General features: G+C 37.9%; 1 protein-coding gene across 9 annotated transcripts in view; it reads left to right on the forward strand.

Moving 5' to 3' along the window:
- CTNND2 (catenin delta 2) overlaps nucleotides 1-19,795 on the forward strand; it is an 892,220-nt gene that overhangs the window by 293,891 nt on the left and 578,534 nt on the right. Inside the window, exon 1 of one of the 9 annotated variants that reach the window (XM_058564344.1) lies at nucleotides 2,262-2,557. The exons of 7 other annotated variants lie outside the window; for them this stretch is intronic. Coding sequence is in view for 1 of the 2 variants with exons in the window: in XM_058564341.1 (XP_058420324.1) it covers nucleotides 12,300-12,392 (93 nt within the window). In the remaining variant the exon portion in view is untranslated. Of the gene's footprint in view, nucleotides 1-2,261; nucleotides 2,558-12,268; nucleotides 12,393-19,795 lie in introns of those variants that run through there. One more of the 9 variants, XM_058564341.1, reaches the window with a different exon arrangement.

Genomic DNA, 19,795 nt, shown 5'->3' on the forward strand with positions numbered 1-19,795 from the left:
CCCCTCTCCTCCCCAATCTGTTATTAAGCAAAAGTCAGACCAAGATAAAGTTGCCATAATTAAAAAATATATAATAACCGGAAGGGTTTAAATATAAGACAGTGGGTTAACACTATCAAAAAAAAAAAGTAAGAAACAAAGAAATCAGAAAGAGGAGAAAGTAACACAACAATAATATACAAAAGGCAGAGAAAGTCTAACTCCAGAAAAATAAAATTACCCCCAAGTAACATAAGAGAAAGTTAGCGATATTCTTTTTCATAGCCTAAAGACATTTAAAATCATGAAAAAAAAAGTGCAGTCGAAGAGATGATGATAAGACAAAGAAGGCATTAAAGGCATAACAGTGAGCTGGCAATGCTCATGGAAAATAGGAGAAATAAAGCCATTTCTGAAATGAAACCACATTAGAATCAAGAAGAATAGATAGTGCAGAAATAAAGAAGACTGGTATGGGGAAATAAAACAGAAGAGAGGATAAAAAGATGTAAAGCGACTAAAGAGAAGGCAGTAGATATGGAAGAGAGAGTACTGGGAACTGATGTAGGGGTTGTTGTTGTTCTCACCTAGGAAAGTAATTTTCTTAAAAGAGAGTAATATCAGCCTGGACTTTTAGTTCTCTTCTTCAAATTTCAGTATCAGAAGGTATCTGAATGATTTATTCACAAAAATTGTATAACCATCAAGAACTCAAGAAAGTGAAAGGGAGTTGTGCTCTGGAGCATCATGAACACCCCGTTCTAGACGAATATCGTGTCCTGGGGTTACAAAACAAGGATATTTCCCTGCCTTGCAGGCAACAGAAAATCTTATGAAATATGCATTAACAAGAAATACAAGCACCCATGAACCATTCTTGCAAAATGGTCTTAAAGACAACATACACGGGCTGGCCCGGTGGCGCAGTGGTTGAGTCCACGCGTTCTGCTTTGGCGGCCTGGGGTTTGCTGGTTCGGATCCTGGGTGCAGACCTACTCACTGCTCATGGAGCCATGCTGAGGTGGTATCCCATATAGAAGAGCTACAACTCTACAGCTGTGATACACAACTATGTACTGGGGCTTTGGGGAGAAAAAGGAAAAAAAAAAAAGAGGAAGATTGGTAACAGATCTTAGCACAGTGCCAGTCTTCCTCAAAAAAAAAAAAAGAAAAAGACAACATACAGTTAATCTAGACATACAAATTTATGAAAGAAGAGTAGGACTGGTGTTGGGAGTGTGTGGAACGAGAACTACCCTTTATAAAAGTATGTACTGTTGGCATTTTTAATAATAAGTTTGTATTGTTTTAAAAATAATAGAAACAATTTTTAAAAGTCACCTTGTTTAGTTTTTGTTTGAACTAATGCTAAATATAATCCTTTTCAAATAAGGACTAGTAGTGTTTCCTTTCAACATCATCAAATATTATCCTAACATTTATAGTTGTATATTGTTTTAGAATTGAAGAAAGTATTTCTTCAAAAAGGTATCATCTTATTAATACTTATAGTAACCTAATCACATAGGGGTGTTATCTCTCTTTTAGATAACTTGCCCCACATCATCTAACTATAAAGTGCAACCTAGAGGCCATTTGGTACACAGTTCAGTAAAAAGTGTTTAAAATGCTTTACTGAATTTATGTTTTTGGAAGTTGTGGCTAGAATAGAGAGAATCAGGTAAAAGACTCAAAAGAAGTTGTTTGGAGTACTATAATAGCTGGGGGTGGGTAACAGTATATGAAATTTAACTTCAAAGTCAGCATCCAGACAAGTTCTCTTTTCTGTGAGCCTTCTGGTTTGGTTAGATTTTGCCACATTTTATACTTTTTTTGAATTACAATCTCATTTCAAAAAAATACACTTGTCAAACTGTCCGTCTTTGAAACGAAAACTAGAGTGGCTTTGAATATGAACTCCAAACAATCTTGAATCGATCCCTTGCCTTTGAATGCACCAAGGAAACAAAGTCTAGATTCAGCTTGCGAATAATTTTATGATTCTGTGGGATTTTTTTTTTTTTTTTTTTTTTTTTTTTTTTTAATGCTGAGATACAGATAGCCGAAGATTCAGATACAAATTCAGGGCAAAGGAATGGAAGACGAGAAAACTAGAATTTGCAAGGCAGGCTAGTGGGAGGGTCCTTTTGTGAGGAAACGTTGCATAAATAATGCCGATGGGGGTCTAGATTCACTGTTGCCATGGAGACCTTTGTGCCTGGCTGAACTCAATTCTTTTCTCTCTTAAGAAGGCATCCACTAGGTTTGTGGTGTCTCTGATGCGTCTTGCTTTGCTTTTTCTTAAACTGTTTGTGAGTGAAAGCAGAAATTAAACTATGATGATTTGGCATCTTGACTTTTTCGAGGCTGTTCTTCCACTCCATTCGAGATTTTCTGAGCTCCTCTGGGGTTCCTTTTAGCCCCGGTGCGGGGAGGGAGGAGCAGGTGGGAGAACGCCTGGAACCGCCCGCAGCGCTGCCTGGGAAGGAGGGAAAAGTAACCCCTCATCTTTGTGACTAGTCGACTTGTTTGCCTAGACTACAGTTTTGAAGTATTTAAGGACCGTTTGTTTCCAAAGGTAAAAGAGAAAAAGTGACAACTAAACGTATTTGTTTCTTTAAATGCTTTCATTACTAATGTTGTTTTTGTGGTGATTTTCGCTCAAGTTTTAAAACTGCAGGTTGAGAGTTATGTGTCGTTACATATGTAGAATTTATTTCTGGCCTCACGGTTGTCAGTCAGTGTATTCAGGGAATTAACGTAGAAACTGTAAAAGCCAAATAACCGAGTTAGGCAGAAAGCAGCTGTAAGGACCGATGTGCTGTTTCCCTGCTAACCAACCATTGTAACTGCTTAATCATTGCTTTTAATAAAACTTGGTTTGTCATAGATACATCCTTTAGGTTTTATGAAAGTTATGATTATCCAGGTAAATAGCCATTTATAATTAAGTGAGAATTAAGTAATTAAAAGTTGATTTGGAAATTGTGGGCCTTTTTTTTCCTTCTATACACAATTAAATGAATAACCTCACCCGGAAAGAAATTATTCATAGAGACTAAAGGCATAAAAATCACCCAGCCAGTGTCACTATGTAAAGTAATTGTAAAAATTCAATATATTGGACAGCTAACTTGTTGCATTGCATTCCCTCTCTTGGAGATTATTTAGTTCTCAATGATGAGCTTTATACGAGAACTGGAATACAGTAATTACATGTTTTGATCATCCTAAATGGTGCAGGTGTAAATGGGATGCACACACCTCATAATTATAGAAAACCTTTACCATACAAGTGTTTCCAGATTGCTTGTGTTCAGATAACTCACTGAGAGAATCATTGACCAAAATTTATAATGACTTTATAGATATCACCTGTGTCGCCACTATAGTTAAAATGTTTGTGATGCTCAACAGATTAGAGAAACAAATTGATTTCAGAAAGCTGGTTGATTTAACAAGATGACAGTCTATCTATGACAATTGTGTATTACATTGTTATAGATTTGTCAGATAGGTGTACATTGTAGAATTGTGAGTAAAGTAAAATGGAATGCCTCAGAAAGTCTTTAGGTTTTTTAGAATGTTTTCAAATGAATGATAATAGTGTCAGAGAATGATTTTCAACTTAAGACAATCATAAGATAAAATTTCTACTTGATTAATATTATTTGAAATTGGAATGACTTTGTAACTCAGATACTAAGTACAAATAATGACCATGTTGACATAAAAAAATGATTTATTTTTATCAGAAACGTATTGTCACAAATTTTAGAATTTAATTGCCTAATGTGAATATTTAAAATAAAACGTTAATAGCTTAATGCTTTATTTTGAAAAAGCTAACAAAAGAAGGCTTATTTGTACCCTGGGGGTACCTCTTAGTAAATATTTCATTTCAATTAATTAGAAGTTAAAAGTTTATCATATTAAGGCTAATCATATTAAGGCTAAGACATTTTTTCGTTTTTAAGAAATGAAAGTAAACCTCAATGGTATAGAGTAAGAATAGTAATTTAAGAGAACTTTGACCTTTGAGAGTGTTTTCTATACATTAACTATTATTTAAGAACATTGCCTAAATATAAATGTAAATGATTGTGATGCTTTACTTTAGGAATAAAGTGTCTAGGCCTTCACACTGTGTGTAACATCAGTGAATGGGTTCAAGTGACATTAAGTCTTCAAACTATGGGGCACGTGATAATGCATGTGATCCAAATAAAGATCTTTTCAAAAAATCAAAAGTTAACTAACTAGATGGTATGATTGCCCATTACCTCACATTGCCAGATATAAGTATTTTACATGGCAAGGAAATTTAAACTATTTTCAAGTGTGTTTGTTTGTTTTTCAATCCAGGTATTTATATCATGTGGGTACATCTGAAGACATACTAAATAGGTCTTTCAGGTGCCATTCTAAAACATAAGCAGAGAGTCAAACAAAATGTGATTTAAAAGAAATATACATTCCGAGGATTTCCAAATGCCAAGTTGCAGAATCTTTTCTGGGCTATTTTACTCATAAGTTTTATGTACACAATTAAGAAAAATAGTTTCAATTTAAAAAAATATATATATTTACCTTGACAATCACAGATTTGGTCCAACTCGGCTAATTATATTGTCAAACTGCAGAATTACAGCAAATAAGTCTCACCAAAAGTTCCAGTTGGAACGGTATAGGAACAAAGATTTGTGTTTATGTTTCTTGCAATACCTTATATTCAGCAAATCTTTGTTGAGTCCCTCCTATGTGCTAAAGATTGTATGAGGTGCCACGTACAAAAATGGAGAGAGGTACTCTCTAGGGTCCAAGAACTGAAAAATCTGGTGGGGATGCAGATGTGAGAACTAGTAACTGTAATGCAGTAAAATAATTGCTCTAATGGAGATGTGGCCAAGGAGAGCATGAAACAGCGCTACAGTTTATACGGTGCATTAAAATATGTTTATTTGGTTCTCTTAACCTAACTGAGATGAAGAAAGGTTTAGTGACTTGCACAAAATAACTATTAATGAATGGCTGTAAAGACAATCTCCAGACAGTAGCAAGAGAAATCTTATGAAAATGTCAATCCTATCGTGTTACTACTCCCTGCAAAGTAAAAGGCAAAGCCCATACAGCAGCCAACAAGCCCCTCCTTGATCTGCTACCTGCCACCTCCATCTCTCTTCCTTCCCTCTTGCGCACTGGGTTCCAGCATACAAAACTCCTTGCTTCTCCTAAAACATGCTCCCAGCACACAGCCTCTGCATTTGCCATTTACCTCTGCCTAAAACACTACCTCGCCGCCCCCATCCCAGCCCAGATATACACTTGCCTCACTCCCTCCTGCCTTTCAGGTCTTTGCTCAGATCTCACCTTGTCAATGAGTCTGTTCTTGATAACCCTCCCCCGTCTTCTTTCCCTGCATTATTTTTCTCCATTGCCTTTACTGCAGATGGCACTCTGTGTGATCCACTGGTCCATTTTGTTCAACATCTGTTTTCTCCACTAGAATGTAAACTCCATGAGGGCAGGGAGTTTTGTCTGATTTTTTTCCTTGATGCATTCCCAGCACCTACACCCATGCCTGCCTTATTTGCTGAATGAATAAACGAAGATCTGAATATAGATTTCCTGACACCAAATATACAGTGTTCTACTTTATTGCTGTTGTTATATTTTTAAGAATAAAATAGAGAATATTCAAAGTTATCACTTGCAACCCATTATTCTAGCTTAAGTGTGAGAGAAATTGTTCAAATACTGGCAGCAGATTCATAATTGCTTATGCAACAACACTATTGGCCAAGTCTTCTGTATCATTACAGGATAGGCGTTGAGAATTTCCCTTCTATAGCACGGTCTATGGCATTAGATCGACTCAGTGAGAAAACGCAGTGTCGTCTCCCATCTTCCCACCCTCTAGCTGTGGAAACTTGACCAATGCCTTCAGCTTCTGTAGCCGTCTATTGCTTCTACCATAAAAGCCGTGATTGTTCCTATAATATTCCAGCTCTCCCTAAGGTTCTGTGATTTATCTGCATATTCTCCAAAGTATTTTTTATGAAGAACACACAAAGAAGTATATACAATCTCTAAAATGTTAAATCATGTATTTCTTCATGTTTCTAACATCCATTAACAGGAGAAAATAGATTCAATGCCCTGGATTATTTATATGATCATATTCAGTCAGCAGCTCCATTAAATAAAGTTCTACTCAAAAAACAAAATATATCCTTAGGATCCTAAGAATTACCAGTCAGTATTAATCATGTCCATAGTGGTATCTCATATAATTTGGGCATATCTAACACTGGCTCACCTGGAAAGCATAATAACAGTGGGTATATTTTTGTTATTTGTGGATCAAATCACCTGCCTCTATCCCATCAAGTTCATCCTACATTTGACAAGTTTAATTAAACTCAGCACTTGTGGTTTTAAAAGTAATCTCTGCAAGCTCTAGGAATTTAGTAAATACTACAATGTGGCTAATTATATAGTGACCTTCTCTGGTGTATAATTTTTTCTCAAAGATGTGAGGGTTACTTCTTCTAGGAATAAAAGTATTGAATTAGTCTGTGGCTTCCAACGGTACTAGCTCATTTTTAAAGAAGAAAAACTAATTTTAAGTGTTGGTCAACTGTCTGATTGTTTCAGTACGAGCAAATAGATGATTAGAACCTTTCTGTATCCTGAAAGCCTCAGCTGCTATTTGCATTTAGAGGGTAACGTTGGAGTACCCTGAAAGCCTCAGCTGCTATTTGCATTTAGTGGGTAACGTTGGAGTACATGTTCCTCCAACGAGAGTAACTCTGAATATAATTATTTATTGCATAGCCTCCACATTATTCACACATCCCTTCTTCATGAATTTCAGCTGCTTCAGTCCATTTCAAGCCCTCATGCTCTTCTGAACCAATGTCTGGTAATTTTCATCAGCATTAATAGAATTTCTGCGAGAGATACTATGTTCAGTGTTGAAATGTTAAAGGTAATTAAATTTAGGTGCCGAGGTTCGGGATTAACTGTACCCTCATTGTTAGCATGGAGCACTTCTGCCAAAAATTAGAAGTAGAGGTGAAGGTGAAAAAGACTTAAAGAGAGAACTTAGAGTCAGCTGTAGGGCTGTGTCCACATCATCACAGGTTCCAGGGTTGTTGGGCCAGTGGCCCTGCTGCTCGCCGGCTGTTTGCAGCACAGGGAGCTGCCACTATAGCTCAGTGCTGCTGTGGACCTGACACTAGATTGTGGACTCTGGCACATTCTGGCATATTTTTGGCAAATGTAGTGCACAGATATTGACTAAACATCATAGCTTTCCCATTTAGGGACTTATTGAATCTCTAGGTATATGGAATTAAATAGGAACTTTGCATGTCTTCATTTAAAAATTCATAAACCTGACCCTTCATTTTATTTTGTTATTGCTCTGAAATAATAATTGATACACTTACTGAGCACATCCAGTGTGTTCTTGATTACTTACTTACAGTATCTCATTAAATCCTCGCAAAAACCCTATGTGTTAGCTATTATCCTATACTATAGAGGAGAAACTTTAAGCTGAGTAATTATTTTATTATGTGGTATGTCTAGGATCACAGAAATAAATTAGTGCAAGATTTTGAACCCATGTCTGCTTAACTCAGCAGCTCACTGTCCTTCAGCCTTCCATCCAATGGCACTGCTCAGTTTAACCATCTCACTTAGATTTTTGTCTGTTCGTAGACCCCACCCCCCAATCGCCCAGTTGCATGTCCCTCCCTCTGTTTTTCTTTACTGTCACCTCCAGCCAGCTGCTTCAGGCTGTTCTCTCATTTACTGTAAACTATTTGACCACGAATCAGCATGTTCCTACTTGGAATCCTGGAGGGCCTGGAGCTCAGGGATTGGTAATGCATGCTGTGGAATACTCATATCGGAATCAGTTTAAGCAACTGTGATAAATGCAGCTGCCTGACTCAGCATCTCAAAGGCTGGGGTTGGGCGCTGGCCCGGAGGCACAGCGGTTAAGTGTGCGTGCTCCGCTTTGGTGGCCCGGGGTTCGCAGGTTCGGATCCCAGCTGCAGACTGACACACCACTCGTCAAGCCCTGCTGTGCAGGAAGATGGGCGTGGATGTTAGCCCAGGGCCAATCTTCCTTAGCAAACAGAGGAGGATTGGCATCAGATGTTAGCTCAGGGCTAGTCTGCCTCACACACACACAAAAAAAGTCGAAGGTTGGGGTTGGCCATCTGCATTTCTAATAGGTTCCCTGGAGAACTGCTAGACCCAGGAGCATTTGAGAACCACCTCTCTGATTTTACAGATGCAGAAACTGGCTGTGAGGGAGGTGGAGGGACAAGTTCAGGGGTGATCTGAGAGTTCTCTGCAGAGAACTGGGGGCAGGATAGAGATTAGAGCGGTGCTATCTACCACAGTGGAGTCTCATGCAGGTGACAGGTTTAAGGTGATAAGAGATTGGAGAGGTCACTGGCATGGGATTAATCTCGATCTTTACTTTTCCGGGCCTATTCTCTGCCAAGCTGTATTTGTGCATGCACACATAAGATAAAGAGAGAGGGAGATAGGCAGAAGAGGAAGCCAGGGTGACTTTTTTTATCATCCTTGTTTGCGAGTAATATTGATGTTTTTGGTAAACTTTGAGAATATGTGTTTTCATTGGAGACAAAATTCTTAGTGTACTTAAGAATTTAACTAAGAGTATGAAATAGGCCTCTTAGCTGTGGTGTAGTGGGGAAAAAAATGGGCCAGGAGGTCAGATGCTTGGTTTTATATGTTGGCCCCAGTGCACTCCAATTGTAGGATTTTAAGAAAATGTGGACATGCTTTGTGCCTAACTTTCTCTCCATAAGATGAGTGACATTCTTTTTTTTTTTTTTGCTGAGGAAGATTAGCCCTGAGCTAACATCTGTATCAGTCTTCCTCTATTTTGTATGTGGCTCGTCACCACAGCATGGCTGACGAATGGTGTATGTCCGCATCTGGGATCCACACCCGAGAACCTAGCTGCCGAAGCAGAGCATGTGGAACTTTTAACCACTGGGCCACAGGGCCGGTCCCAAGAACAGTGGCATTCTTATCATTGTGGTACAGGTACAATGTGATATCATTTATAAAGTGTATGGTGACTTCATCTTCCATCTGTAGGAGAACATTTTACTGGATCAACATTAGAAGTGGATATTCTTGTACTGTATACCTTTATTTGTTTTTTGGTAATGTGTCATTCATCTTTGAACAGTGTGGAAGTTCACAACTTTTGAAGGCAGAGTTCTAAAGGGGTTTAAAGTTAGAAGATGACTGTGCTGCCCTGAGGAACGCACCGACCTTCAGAAAGTTCACTGCTGGTGTTGCTTCACTGTGCTTAATGCTCTCACTGCAAAATTGGTCAACAGTGCGATACCAAAAGATGTAGTTAAGTGACTGTCACCCTCTGCTTCTTTTTTTTTCTTTTCTTTCTTTGTTGTTGTTTTGGATTTTGGTTTGTTTGTTTGTTTACTTCCTTATTGGGGTAATATATTTTGAGAAAGAGCAATGGAGTGGAATCAGGTCCAGCTCTGATATTAACTTTTATTTCCTTTTCCTTTCCCTGGTATGTCCCCAAAGGGCTTTGAAACTGCTCAGTCTAGTCCCTTAATCCCTCTGCACCTCAGTTTCCATACCTGCAAAATTAAAGACTTCAATTCTATGATCCCTTTCCAAGGGATTTTATTATCTCTCCTACACAGGCTTCCTGGTGCTGAGTTATGGGTACACCATCACCGTTTAGCTGTGGAGCAGAGCCGGTTGGCTAAGGTGGGGTCTCACCTGGGTCCCCGGCCTAGCCTGTCTGGATCTCTCATCCAGGGGTCTCTAGCCTTTGTTAATTTTACTCCACGATCAGTAAAAGTCTTTTGAGCAAGAACATCCATTATGTGCTCATTTACTTGTACGTGATATAAATGTACTACTGTACCAAAATTTATGTGTTAGAAAATATGATAAAAATCTCATTTTAAAAGATGAGAACAGGGCCTGGCCCCGTGGCATAATGGTTAAGTGCACGTGCTCTGCTGCTGGAGGCCCGAGTTCTGATCCATGGCGTGCACCGACGCACTGCTTGTTAGGCCACGCTGTGGCGGCATCCCACATAAAGTGGAGGAAGATCGGCATGGATGTTAGCTCAGGGCCAGTCTTCCTCAGCAAAAAGAGGAGGATTGGCATGGATGTTAGCTCAGGGCTGATCTTCCTCACCAAAAAAAAAAAAAAAAAAAGATGAGAACAACAATTTAAAATATGAGATCAAACCTTTACTTCCCCTACTCCACTGGATTGTCTTGTGCACCCTACTTCAGAAACAACTGCTACTGCCACTGAGCCGCATACCTCAGCAATGTCAGGAAGTTAATCAAATTCAAATTCAGAACCTGAGATATGAGAAATAGGTACATTTGTTAAGCTCAGCTATCTGTCCTTGTAAGACCCTCTGTCTTGATTATAACCAGATTTGGGGATCACTGATGAAGAAAATCATACAATCGTAAATAATTATCATTTGCAAATGAGTGTGTAATAACCACCAGGTATTCTGCATTCTGCAGATGGGGGCCAGTAATACAGTGTTGACATCACAGTCCCCTCCAAGTACTAGAATACAGTCCAAGGCTTATGCTGATCTCTGTATGCTGGTGACATGTATTAGGCATGTGTTTATATATCCCTTTGGATACACTGTTTAGCAGATCATCATCAACATGAAAAAGAGTCTGTGGTGAAGAAGTATGAGCTTTGTTCTTTCTATTCAAAACTGTAATCAAAGATTTGGGCTAATGTCTTCAAAGCAAGCTTAAAGAATTTGCAGATTATATAAGGCTAAGAAAATATGCATAAGTTTGATACAGAAATAGATTTCAAGAGGAACCTAAAATGCTGAAAAAATATGAGATAAAAACAAAAAGTTGCAAATTTGGGATACATGTCTAGTCTTGTCTGTAAGTTCAAAGGTATCAACTGCAGAGGTACATTGTGTATGGAAGGCTGGTTTGGCAGCAGCTTAGAAAAAAAGTACTAGAGGTTTAGTGGAATTCAAATTTCATGTAAGGCAACTCTTTGACAAGGTTAGGAAAGCTAATGTAATCTTAGGTTACATTAATGGAAGTCAATTTCAACGCTACAAGACAAGTGATGCTTCTTAAGTACACGACACTTTTCAGACTGTATTTGGGATCGTGTGTGAAATGTTGTGTATTTTGAATTAAGGTTGGGGTGGGACATCAACAAATGCGAGAGAATGCAGAGGTGTGGCCAGCATGATGAGATCTCTAAAAATAGAGATGAGACCTCCGAACTGCCCCTGTTTAAATCACGGAATAAAACATGGGGTTTTCAAATATTGGGTGGTGTATCATATCATTGAAAATGTCAGTATAATGCTTTGGTGACTCAGAAGACAGAACTAGTTCAGAAGTCAGGATCAGAATCAATTACTAGATTTTTATAAGAAGGCGTATTATGGTTTTGACAACCAGAGCTATCCTTCAATGGAATGGTGTGCATCTGAGTTTGAGCTACTCTCCCCGGTAGCTTTCAGGCAGGGACTGTCTGAGAGGCTGACTCTTCAAGAAGGATGGATGATGAACTAAATAACCTTGATCCCATCCACATATGAAATTCTATGAGATTTTAAGGCACTGTGTCTAGATTGATTAGAACTAGATGCAGTTTGGGTATGTAAAATCTAGAAAACCCATAATGATGTTTGCAATGCCCGTTTTTCTGTGTGCTAAAGTTTCTGGAGGTAGGAGGAGAGTTGTGAATTTTGAAAACACTGCCCAAGTAATTCACATACACCAGCAGTTTAAGACACAACAAGAATAGGGAAGTTATATTATTCACATAAGTATTTATTCATCCTATACATAAAGCTCTATGGAAATACCTTAAACTATATATTGAGTGTCCATTTTCTTCACTTGGCAAACAACCATGAGTAATCTATTCTTCTGTTTCCTCATATGCAAAACAGAAATAATAATTATTATAATAGTGATATTATTAATATTATTTCCTGAATCCCTGAAGGGTATTCACTCCACTATGGGAAGAGAAGGAGGACATTGCTTTTATAGTGGAAAAAAGGGCCTAAGTTTATTAAATTAGAAAGATTCTCCATGCTAAGTTTAGTAAGATATGATTCAATGCATTTGGCTTAACTAAATACAAGTTCTACAATATTTATTAGATACGCATGTCTTGTTGGCTATTTAATTTCTGACTAGACTATTGCTCTCCCCACCTGAATAGCAAGGGAAGATTGTTTGGGAGAAAATTGGCCTAATATGTACAAAACAGCTACTGGAATCATGAACACCTTGCTGCCCAGCTCTGCAGACAGAGAGGCTGATGTTGATCAGCTCTGCCCTCTCAATCAGGTAAAACTGCAGTTGATGGAAATTACAGTCCCTAGTTTCAGGGGACACGAGGATAATTTGGCTATTCCTAAAAAGGCATAAACAAAATATTGGCTAAGTACAGACAGATGTTAAGGTTATACTCTGTACATGAATTCATGTACTTGAATTCACTTTAATGGTGTTGAGCTTATGGTGGAAGATCTTGCAGCTCATTATAACTAAGTTGTTATGGGCTGCTAATTTGCTAGAAGCTGCTGTATCATGAGCTAGCCCAACTGCCTTGATGGGTCTCCTGGTAGTTAATATGGATTAAATGTGAATCTTTTATTTTTTCCCCTGTGGTCTCACATAATATTAGCTTGTCTATAGTGTGACAAATTCAGTGTACCAGATGCTGCTGGTACACTATTCTTTATGACTGAGAATAAGCCTACAAACTTGATAATGTACATCCATTAAGACACTTCTCTATACTGGGCAGATGTGGAAGGATCTCGACTATGGAAGGAATTTGTTGGTCACAGTTCATTTTGCTCCAACATACATAAACTATTTCAACAGTGGTACATTCATCAACGCTACATTCCTACAAGTTCTTGTTTGATTATCAGGATGCAAATATGGATATATTACTTGTTAGGCTGTACTTAATTCATTCCCAGAAAAGGAATTTTAAAAAGGAAAAAAAGAATAAAAGGAAAAGAAAGTAAAACTTTCACAGCTTGAATATAGGTTTAAATTCAGTCTTTTGAAGTTGATCTGAGAATGGATCACACTGAAATGTTCAAGTCGTGAAGCTACTTTAGTAAAGAAGGTATTTTTTTAATCGAATGCATAGTATTATAAGAAATGAAAAGTAGATTCAGATCCTGTTGTCCCATTTGGATTGAAACAAGTTAATATAAGAATGTTCATGTTTTGAATATATTACTACCTAAGCAGTGTGGAAATATATTTCACAGATGAAACAAAAGAGTTGACATGCATGTGCATATTACATACCTTATCAGGAATAGGAAAGACCACTGGGCTAGCTGTCACTGTGTTATTGTCTCTGCTATACCACCAGCTGAGTGATCTTGAATTATTCACCTAACCTCTCTGATTGTCAGTTCCCTCTTCTTTACACAAATGGATTATATTTCATCCGTTATATTCCAAATCCATCATATAATTCCTTCACTGGGTCATTTGAAGGTAAAATTATTAGAGTAACAATACAACTGTTATTATTACAAATAGTAAAACCATTATCCTGTTATATTAGGGTATGATTATAATAATAACTCCCTCTTACCTGATGTCAGCCCTATGCTAACCTCAGGCCCCTCAATCAACGGTAGATGTGACAGTAGCAATTAAAAACCACTGTGGAGGCAATGAGGCATAGGGCCTCTGAAAGATACACAAAAAAATCACCGGAAAGAAATGTCAACAATATAAATGAAGCAGAGAAATGAGATTGTTTCTTTGGTTGTAGGAGCCAATAGCTGTCTGTCTCTACAACCCCAGAGGACTTGACTGTGTTCACCTAATTATGAAAAAGCTGCAATTGACAGGGACATTTAGGGACAGGCAAACTGACATCCTTGCAGTGCAATATCCTTGTAATGTAGTACAAGATCCATGTTAACACTATCGACTTTCAGATGTCAAAAAAACAGTTAAATTTTATTAGGTATTTTCTTATCAGTGAGACAAATGAGCTCAATAAAATTTCAGAGGGTTTCTTTTTTTTTTTTTTTTTTAATTTTTTGTTTATTGCAGTAACATTGGTTTATAACATTGTAAAAATTTCAGGTGTACATCATTGTACTTCTATTTCTGCATAGATTACATCATGTTCACCACCAAAATACTAATTACAACCCATCACCACACACATGTACCGAATTATCCCTTTCACCCTCCTCCCTCCCCCCTCCCCTCTGCTAACCACCAATCCAATCTCTGTCCCTATGTGTTTGTTTATTGTTGTTATTATCTACTACTTAATGAAGGAAATCATACGGTATTTGACCTTCTCCCTCTGACTTATTTCACTTTGCATTATACCCTCAATGTCCATCCATGTTGTCACAAATGGCTGGATTTCATCGTTTCTTATGGCTGAGTAGTATTCCATTGTGTATATATACCACAGCTTCTTTATCCATTCGTCCCTTGATGGGCACTTAGGTTGCTTCCAAGTCTTGGCTATTGTGAATAATGCTGCAATGAACACAGGGGTGCATGTACCTTTGCAAATTGGTGTTTTCAAGTTCTTTGGATAAATACCCAACAGTGGAATAGCTGGATCATATGGCAGTTCTATCCTTGATTTTTTGAGGAATCTCCATACTGTTTTCCATAGTGGCTGGACCAGTTTGCACTCCCACCAGCAGTGTATGAGAGTTCCCTTCTCTCCACATCCTCTCCAACACATGTTGTTTCCTGTCTTGTTAATTATAGCCATTCTGACGGGCGTGAGGTGATATCTCATTGTAGTTTTGATTTGCATTTCCCTGATAGTTAGTGATTTTGAACATCTTTTCATGTGTCTGTTGGCCATCTGTATATCTTCTTTGGAGAAATGTCTGTTCAGGTCTTTTGCCCATTTTTTAATTGGGTTGTTAGTTTTTTTGTTGTTGAGATGCATGAGTTCTTTATATATTTTGGAGATTAAGCCCTTATCAGATGTATGGTTTGCAAATATCTTCTCCTAATTGTTAGGTTGTCTTTTCGTTTTGTTGATGGTTTCCTTTGCTGTGCAGAAGCTTTTTAGTTTGATGTAGTCCCATTTGTTTATTTTTTCTATTGTTTCTCTTGCCCGGTCAGATGTGGTGTTTGAAAAGATGTTGCTAAGACCAATGTCGAAGAGCGTACTGCCTATGTTTTCTTCTAGAATTTTCATAGTTTCAGGTCTTACATTCAAGTCTTTAATCCATTTGGAGTTAATTTTTGTGTATGGTGTAAGGTAAGGGTCTACTTTCATTTTTTTGCATGTGGCTATCCAGTTTTCCCAACACCATTTGTTGAAGAGACTTTCTTTTCCCCATTGTATGTTCTTGGCTCTTTTGTCAAAGATTAGCTGTCCATAGACATGTGGGTTTATTTCTGGGCTTTCGATTCTATTCCATTGATCTGTGTGTCTGTTTTTGTGCCAGTACCATGCTGTTTTGGTTACTATAGCTTTGTAGTATATTTTGAAATCAGGGAGTGTGATACCTCCAGCTTTGTTCTTTTTTCTCAGGATTCCTTTAGCTATTCGGGGTCTTTTGTTGTTCCATATAAATTTTAGGATTCTTTGTTCTATTTCTGTGAAAAATGTTGTTGGAACTTTGATAAGGATTGCATTGAATCTATAGATGGCTTTAGGAAGCATGGACATCTTAACTATGTTAATTCTTCCAATCCAAGAGCACGGAATATCTTTCCATTTCTTTGTGTCTTCTTCAATTTCTTTCGGAAATGTTTTGTAGTTTTCGGTGTACAGATCTTTCACCTCTTTGGTTAAGTTTATTCCTAGGTATTTTATTCTTTTTGTTGCAATTGTAAATGGGATGGTATTCTTAATTTCTCTTTCTGCTACTTCGTTGTTAGTGTACAGAAATGCAACTGATTTTTGTATGTTGATTTTGTATCCTGCAACTTTACCATATTCGTTTATTACTTCTAAAAGTTTTCTGGTGGATTCTTTAGGGTTTTCTATATATAAAATCATGTCATCTGCAAATAGTGACAGTTTCACTTCTTCCTTTCCAATTTGGATCCCTTTTATTTCTTTCTCTTGCCTGATTGCTCTGGCTAGGACTTCCAATACTATGTTAAATAGGAGTGGTGACAGTGGGCATCCTTGTCTGGTTCCTGTTCTTAGAGGGATAGCTTTCAGTTTTTCACCATTGAGGATGATATTAGCTGTGGGTTTCTCATATATGGTCTTTATTATGTTGAGGTACTTTCCTTCTATACCCATTTTATTCAGAGTTTTTATCATAAATGGATGCTGTATCTTGTCAAATGCTTTCTCTGCATCTATTAAGTGATCATGTGATTTTTGTTCTTCATTTTATTAATGTGGTGTATTACGTTGATTGATTTGCGAATGTTAAACCATCCCTGCATACCTGGAATAAATCCCACTTGATCATGGTGTATAATCTTTTTAACGTATTGTTGTATGCGATTTGCTAGTATTTTGTTGAGGATTTTCGCATCGATGTTCATCAGTGATATTGGCCTGTAATTTTCTTTTTTTTGTGTTGTCCTTGTCTGGTTTTGGTATCAGGGTAATGTCAGCTTCGTAGAATGAGTTAGGGAGCTTCCCCACCTCCTCAATTTTTTGGAAGAGTTTGAGAAGGATAGGTATTAAGTCTTCTTTGAATGTTTGGTAGAATTCACCAGGGAAGCCGTCTGGTCCTGGACTTTTATTTTTGGGGAGGTTTTTGATTACTTTTTCGATCTCCTTACTGGTGATTGGTCTATTCAAGTTCTCTACTTCTTCTTGATCCAGTTTTGGAAGGTTGTATGATTATAAGAATTTATCCATTTCTTCCAGATTGTCAAATTGGTTGGCATATAGTTTTTCATAGTATTCTCTTATAATCTTTTGTATTTCTGAGGTGTCTGTTGTAACCTCTCCTCTTTCATTTCTGATTTTACTTATTTGTGCCTTCTGTCTTTTTTTCTTGGTGAGTCTAGCTAAAGGTTTGTCAATTTTGTTGATCTTTTCAAAGAACCAGCTCTTGGTTTTATTAATTTTTTCTATTGTTTTTTTGGTCTCTATTTCATTTATTTCTGCTCTGATTTTTATTATTTCCCTTCTTCTACTGATTTTGGGCTTTGTTTGTTCTTCTTTTTCCAGTTCCTTTAGGTGCATTGTTAGATTGTTTATTTGAGATTGTTCTTGTTTGTTGAGATAGGCCTGTATCGCTATAAACTTCCCTCTTAGAACCGCTTTTGCTGTATCCCATAAATTCTGGCATGTCGTATTTTCATTTTCATTTGTCTCCAGGTATTTTTTGATTTCTTCTTTGATTTCTTCGTTAACCCAGTTGTTGTTCAGTAGCATTTTGTTTAATCTCCACGTATTTGTGGCCTTTCTGATTTTCTTCCTATAGTTGATTTCTAGTTTCATACCGTTGTGGTCAGAAAAGATGCTTGGTATTATTTCAATCTTCTTAAATTTATGGAGACTTGTTTTGTGGCCTAATATGTGATCAATCCTGGAGAATGTTCCATGTGCATTTGAAAAGAACGTGTATTCTTCGGTTTTTGGATGGAATGCTCTGTATATACTACTAGGTCCATCTGTTCTAGTGTGTCGTTTAAGGCCAATGTTTCCTTATTGATCTTCTGTTTGGATGATCTATCCGTTGGTGTAAGTGGAGTGTTAAAGTCCCCTACTATTATTGTGTTACTGTCTATTTCCGTTTTTATGTCTGTTAATAATTGCTTTATATATTTAGGTGCACCTACATTGGGTGCGTAGATATTTACAAGTGTTACATCCTCTTGTTGGATTGTTCCCTTGATCATTATGTAATGCCCTTCTTTGTCTCTTTTTACAGTTTTTGTTTTAAAGTCTATTTTGTCTAATATGAGTACTGCTACCCCAGCTTTCTTTTCATTGCCATTTGCATGGAGTATCTTTTTCCATCCCTTCACTTTCAGTTTGTGAGTGTCTTTAGGTCTGAGGTGTGTCTCTTGTATGCAACATATATATGGGTCTTGTTTTTTTATCCAGTCAGCCACCCTATGCCTTTTAATGGGAGCGTTTAGTCCATTGACTTTTAAAGTAGCTATTGATAAGTATGCACTTACTGCCATTTTTTAACTTTTTTTTTTTTCTCAGTGTTTTAGTATTCCTTCTCTGTTCCTTACTTCTATACAGAATTGATGGTCACTTTAGTTTGACCTCTGTCTGAAAGCTGTACTCTTTAACTCCCCTCCTCCCTCCTTTTACGTTTTTAATATCATATGTAACCTCTTTTTTGTGTATTTGTATCCATTACGTTCTAATCATGGAAATAGATAATTTTTCCTATTTGTGGTCTTCTCTTTTCCCCTTAAATCAGTCCCTTTAACATTTCTTGTAGCACTGGTTTCTTGGTGACAAACTCCTTTAATTTTTGCTTGTCTGGGAAAATTTTGATCTCTCCTTCCATTTTGAATGATAACCTTGCTGGGTAGAGTATTCTTGGCTGTAAGTTTTTTCCTTTTAGCACTTTAAATATATCGTGCCATTCTCTTCTAGCCTGTAAGGTTTCTGCTGAGAAGTCAGCTGATAGCCTTATGGGGTTTCCTTTGTATGTAACTTGACATTCTCTTGCGGCTTTTAGGATTCTCTCTTTATCTTTAATTCTGGACATTTTGATTATGCTGTGTCTTGGTGTGGGCCTCTTTGGGTTTATCTTGTTTGGGGCTCTCTGTGCTTCCTGTACCTGGATGTCTGTTTCCTTCCTTAGGTTAGGGAAGTTTTCATCTATTATTTCTTGAAATAGATTCTCTGACCCCTTGTCTCGCTCTTCTCCTTCCGGGACACCTATAACACGGATGTTAGTGCGCTTGATGTTGTCCCAGAGGTCCCTTAGACTGTCCTCACTCTTTTTAATTCTTTTTTACCTGTTCACCTTGGGTAATTTCTTCTAGTCTTTCTTCCAGCTCACAGATCCGTTCTTCTGTATCCTCTACTCTGCTTTTGAGTCCCTCTAATGAATTTTTCATTTCCAGTATTGTATTCTTCATTTCTGATTGGTTCTTTTTTATATCTTCCATTTCTTTGTTGACATTCTCACTGAGTTCATCTATTCTTCTCCCCAGATCAGTGAGCATCCTTAACACTCTTAGTTTGAACTCTCTGTCGGGTAGGTTGCTCATTTCTGTTTCACTTAGTTCCTTTTCTGGGGTTTTGTCCTGTTCCCTTACTTGGAATGTATTCTTTTGCCTCCTCATTTTGCCTCTTTCCCTGTGCTTATGTCTACGTATTAGGTAGGTCAGCTACGTCTCCTGCTCTTGGATAGGTGACCTTATGTAAGTGATGCCTTAGGAGGCTTCCAGTGTGCTTCCCTCAGTTCTCAATGTTCCAGGGGTGGCCCCTATGTGGCCTACGTGTGTCCTTCTATTGTGGCCTGTTAGCTCTCCCTATAGGCGCCCAGGGAGGCTGAGTTATGCTCCTGGCCAGCTGTTGTAATGCTCAGCTGCTTGTAGTTGTTGTGGGCCCTTCAGTCTCTTTATCAGGTGTGGGGAGCCCCAGCACAGTTGGCTGTAAGTTCTAATACCACATTTGTGTTGCAGTATTTCTTTTAACTGAGTAGGCCCCCAGCGTGGTCGGTTGTTAAGCTCAGGGCCTTACAATTGCAGTAAGCCTCTAGCCTATTATGTCTCTTGTCAGCTCTCTGAGGATTGCAGCTGGGTGGGGCTGGCCTCAGGCACAGGAGCAC

This window comes from Diceros bicornis, chromosome 20 (assembly GCF_020826845.1).
Source record: "Diceros bicornis minor isolate mBicDic1 chromosome 20, mDicBic1.mat.cur, whole genome shotgun sequence".
Classification (NCBI taxonomy): domain Eukaryota; kingdom Metazoa; phylum Chordata; class Mammalia; order Perissodactyla; family Rhinocerotidae; genus Diceros; species Diceros bicornis.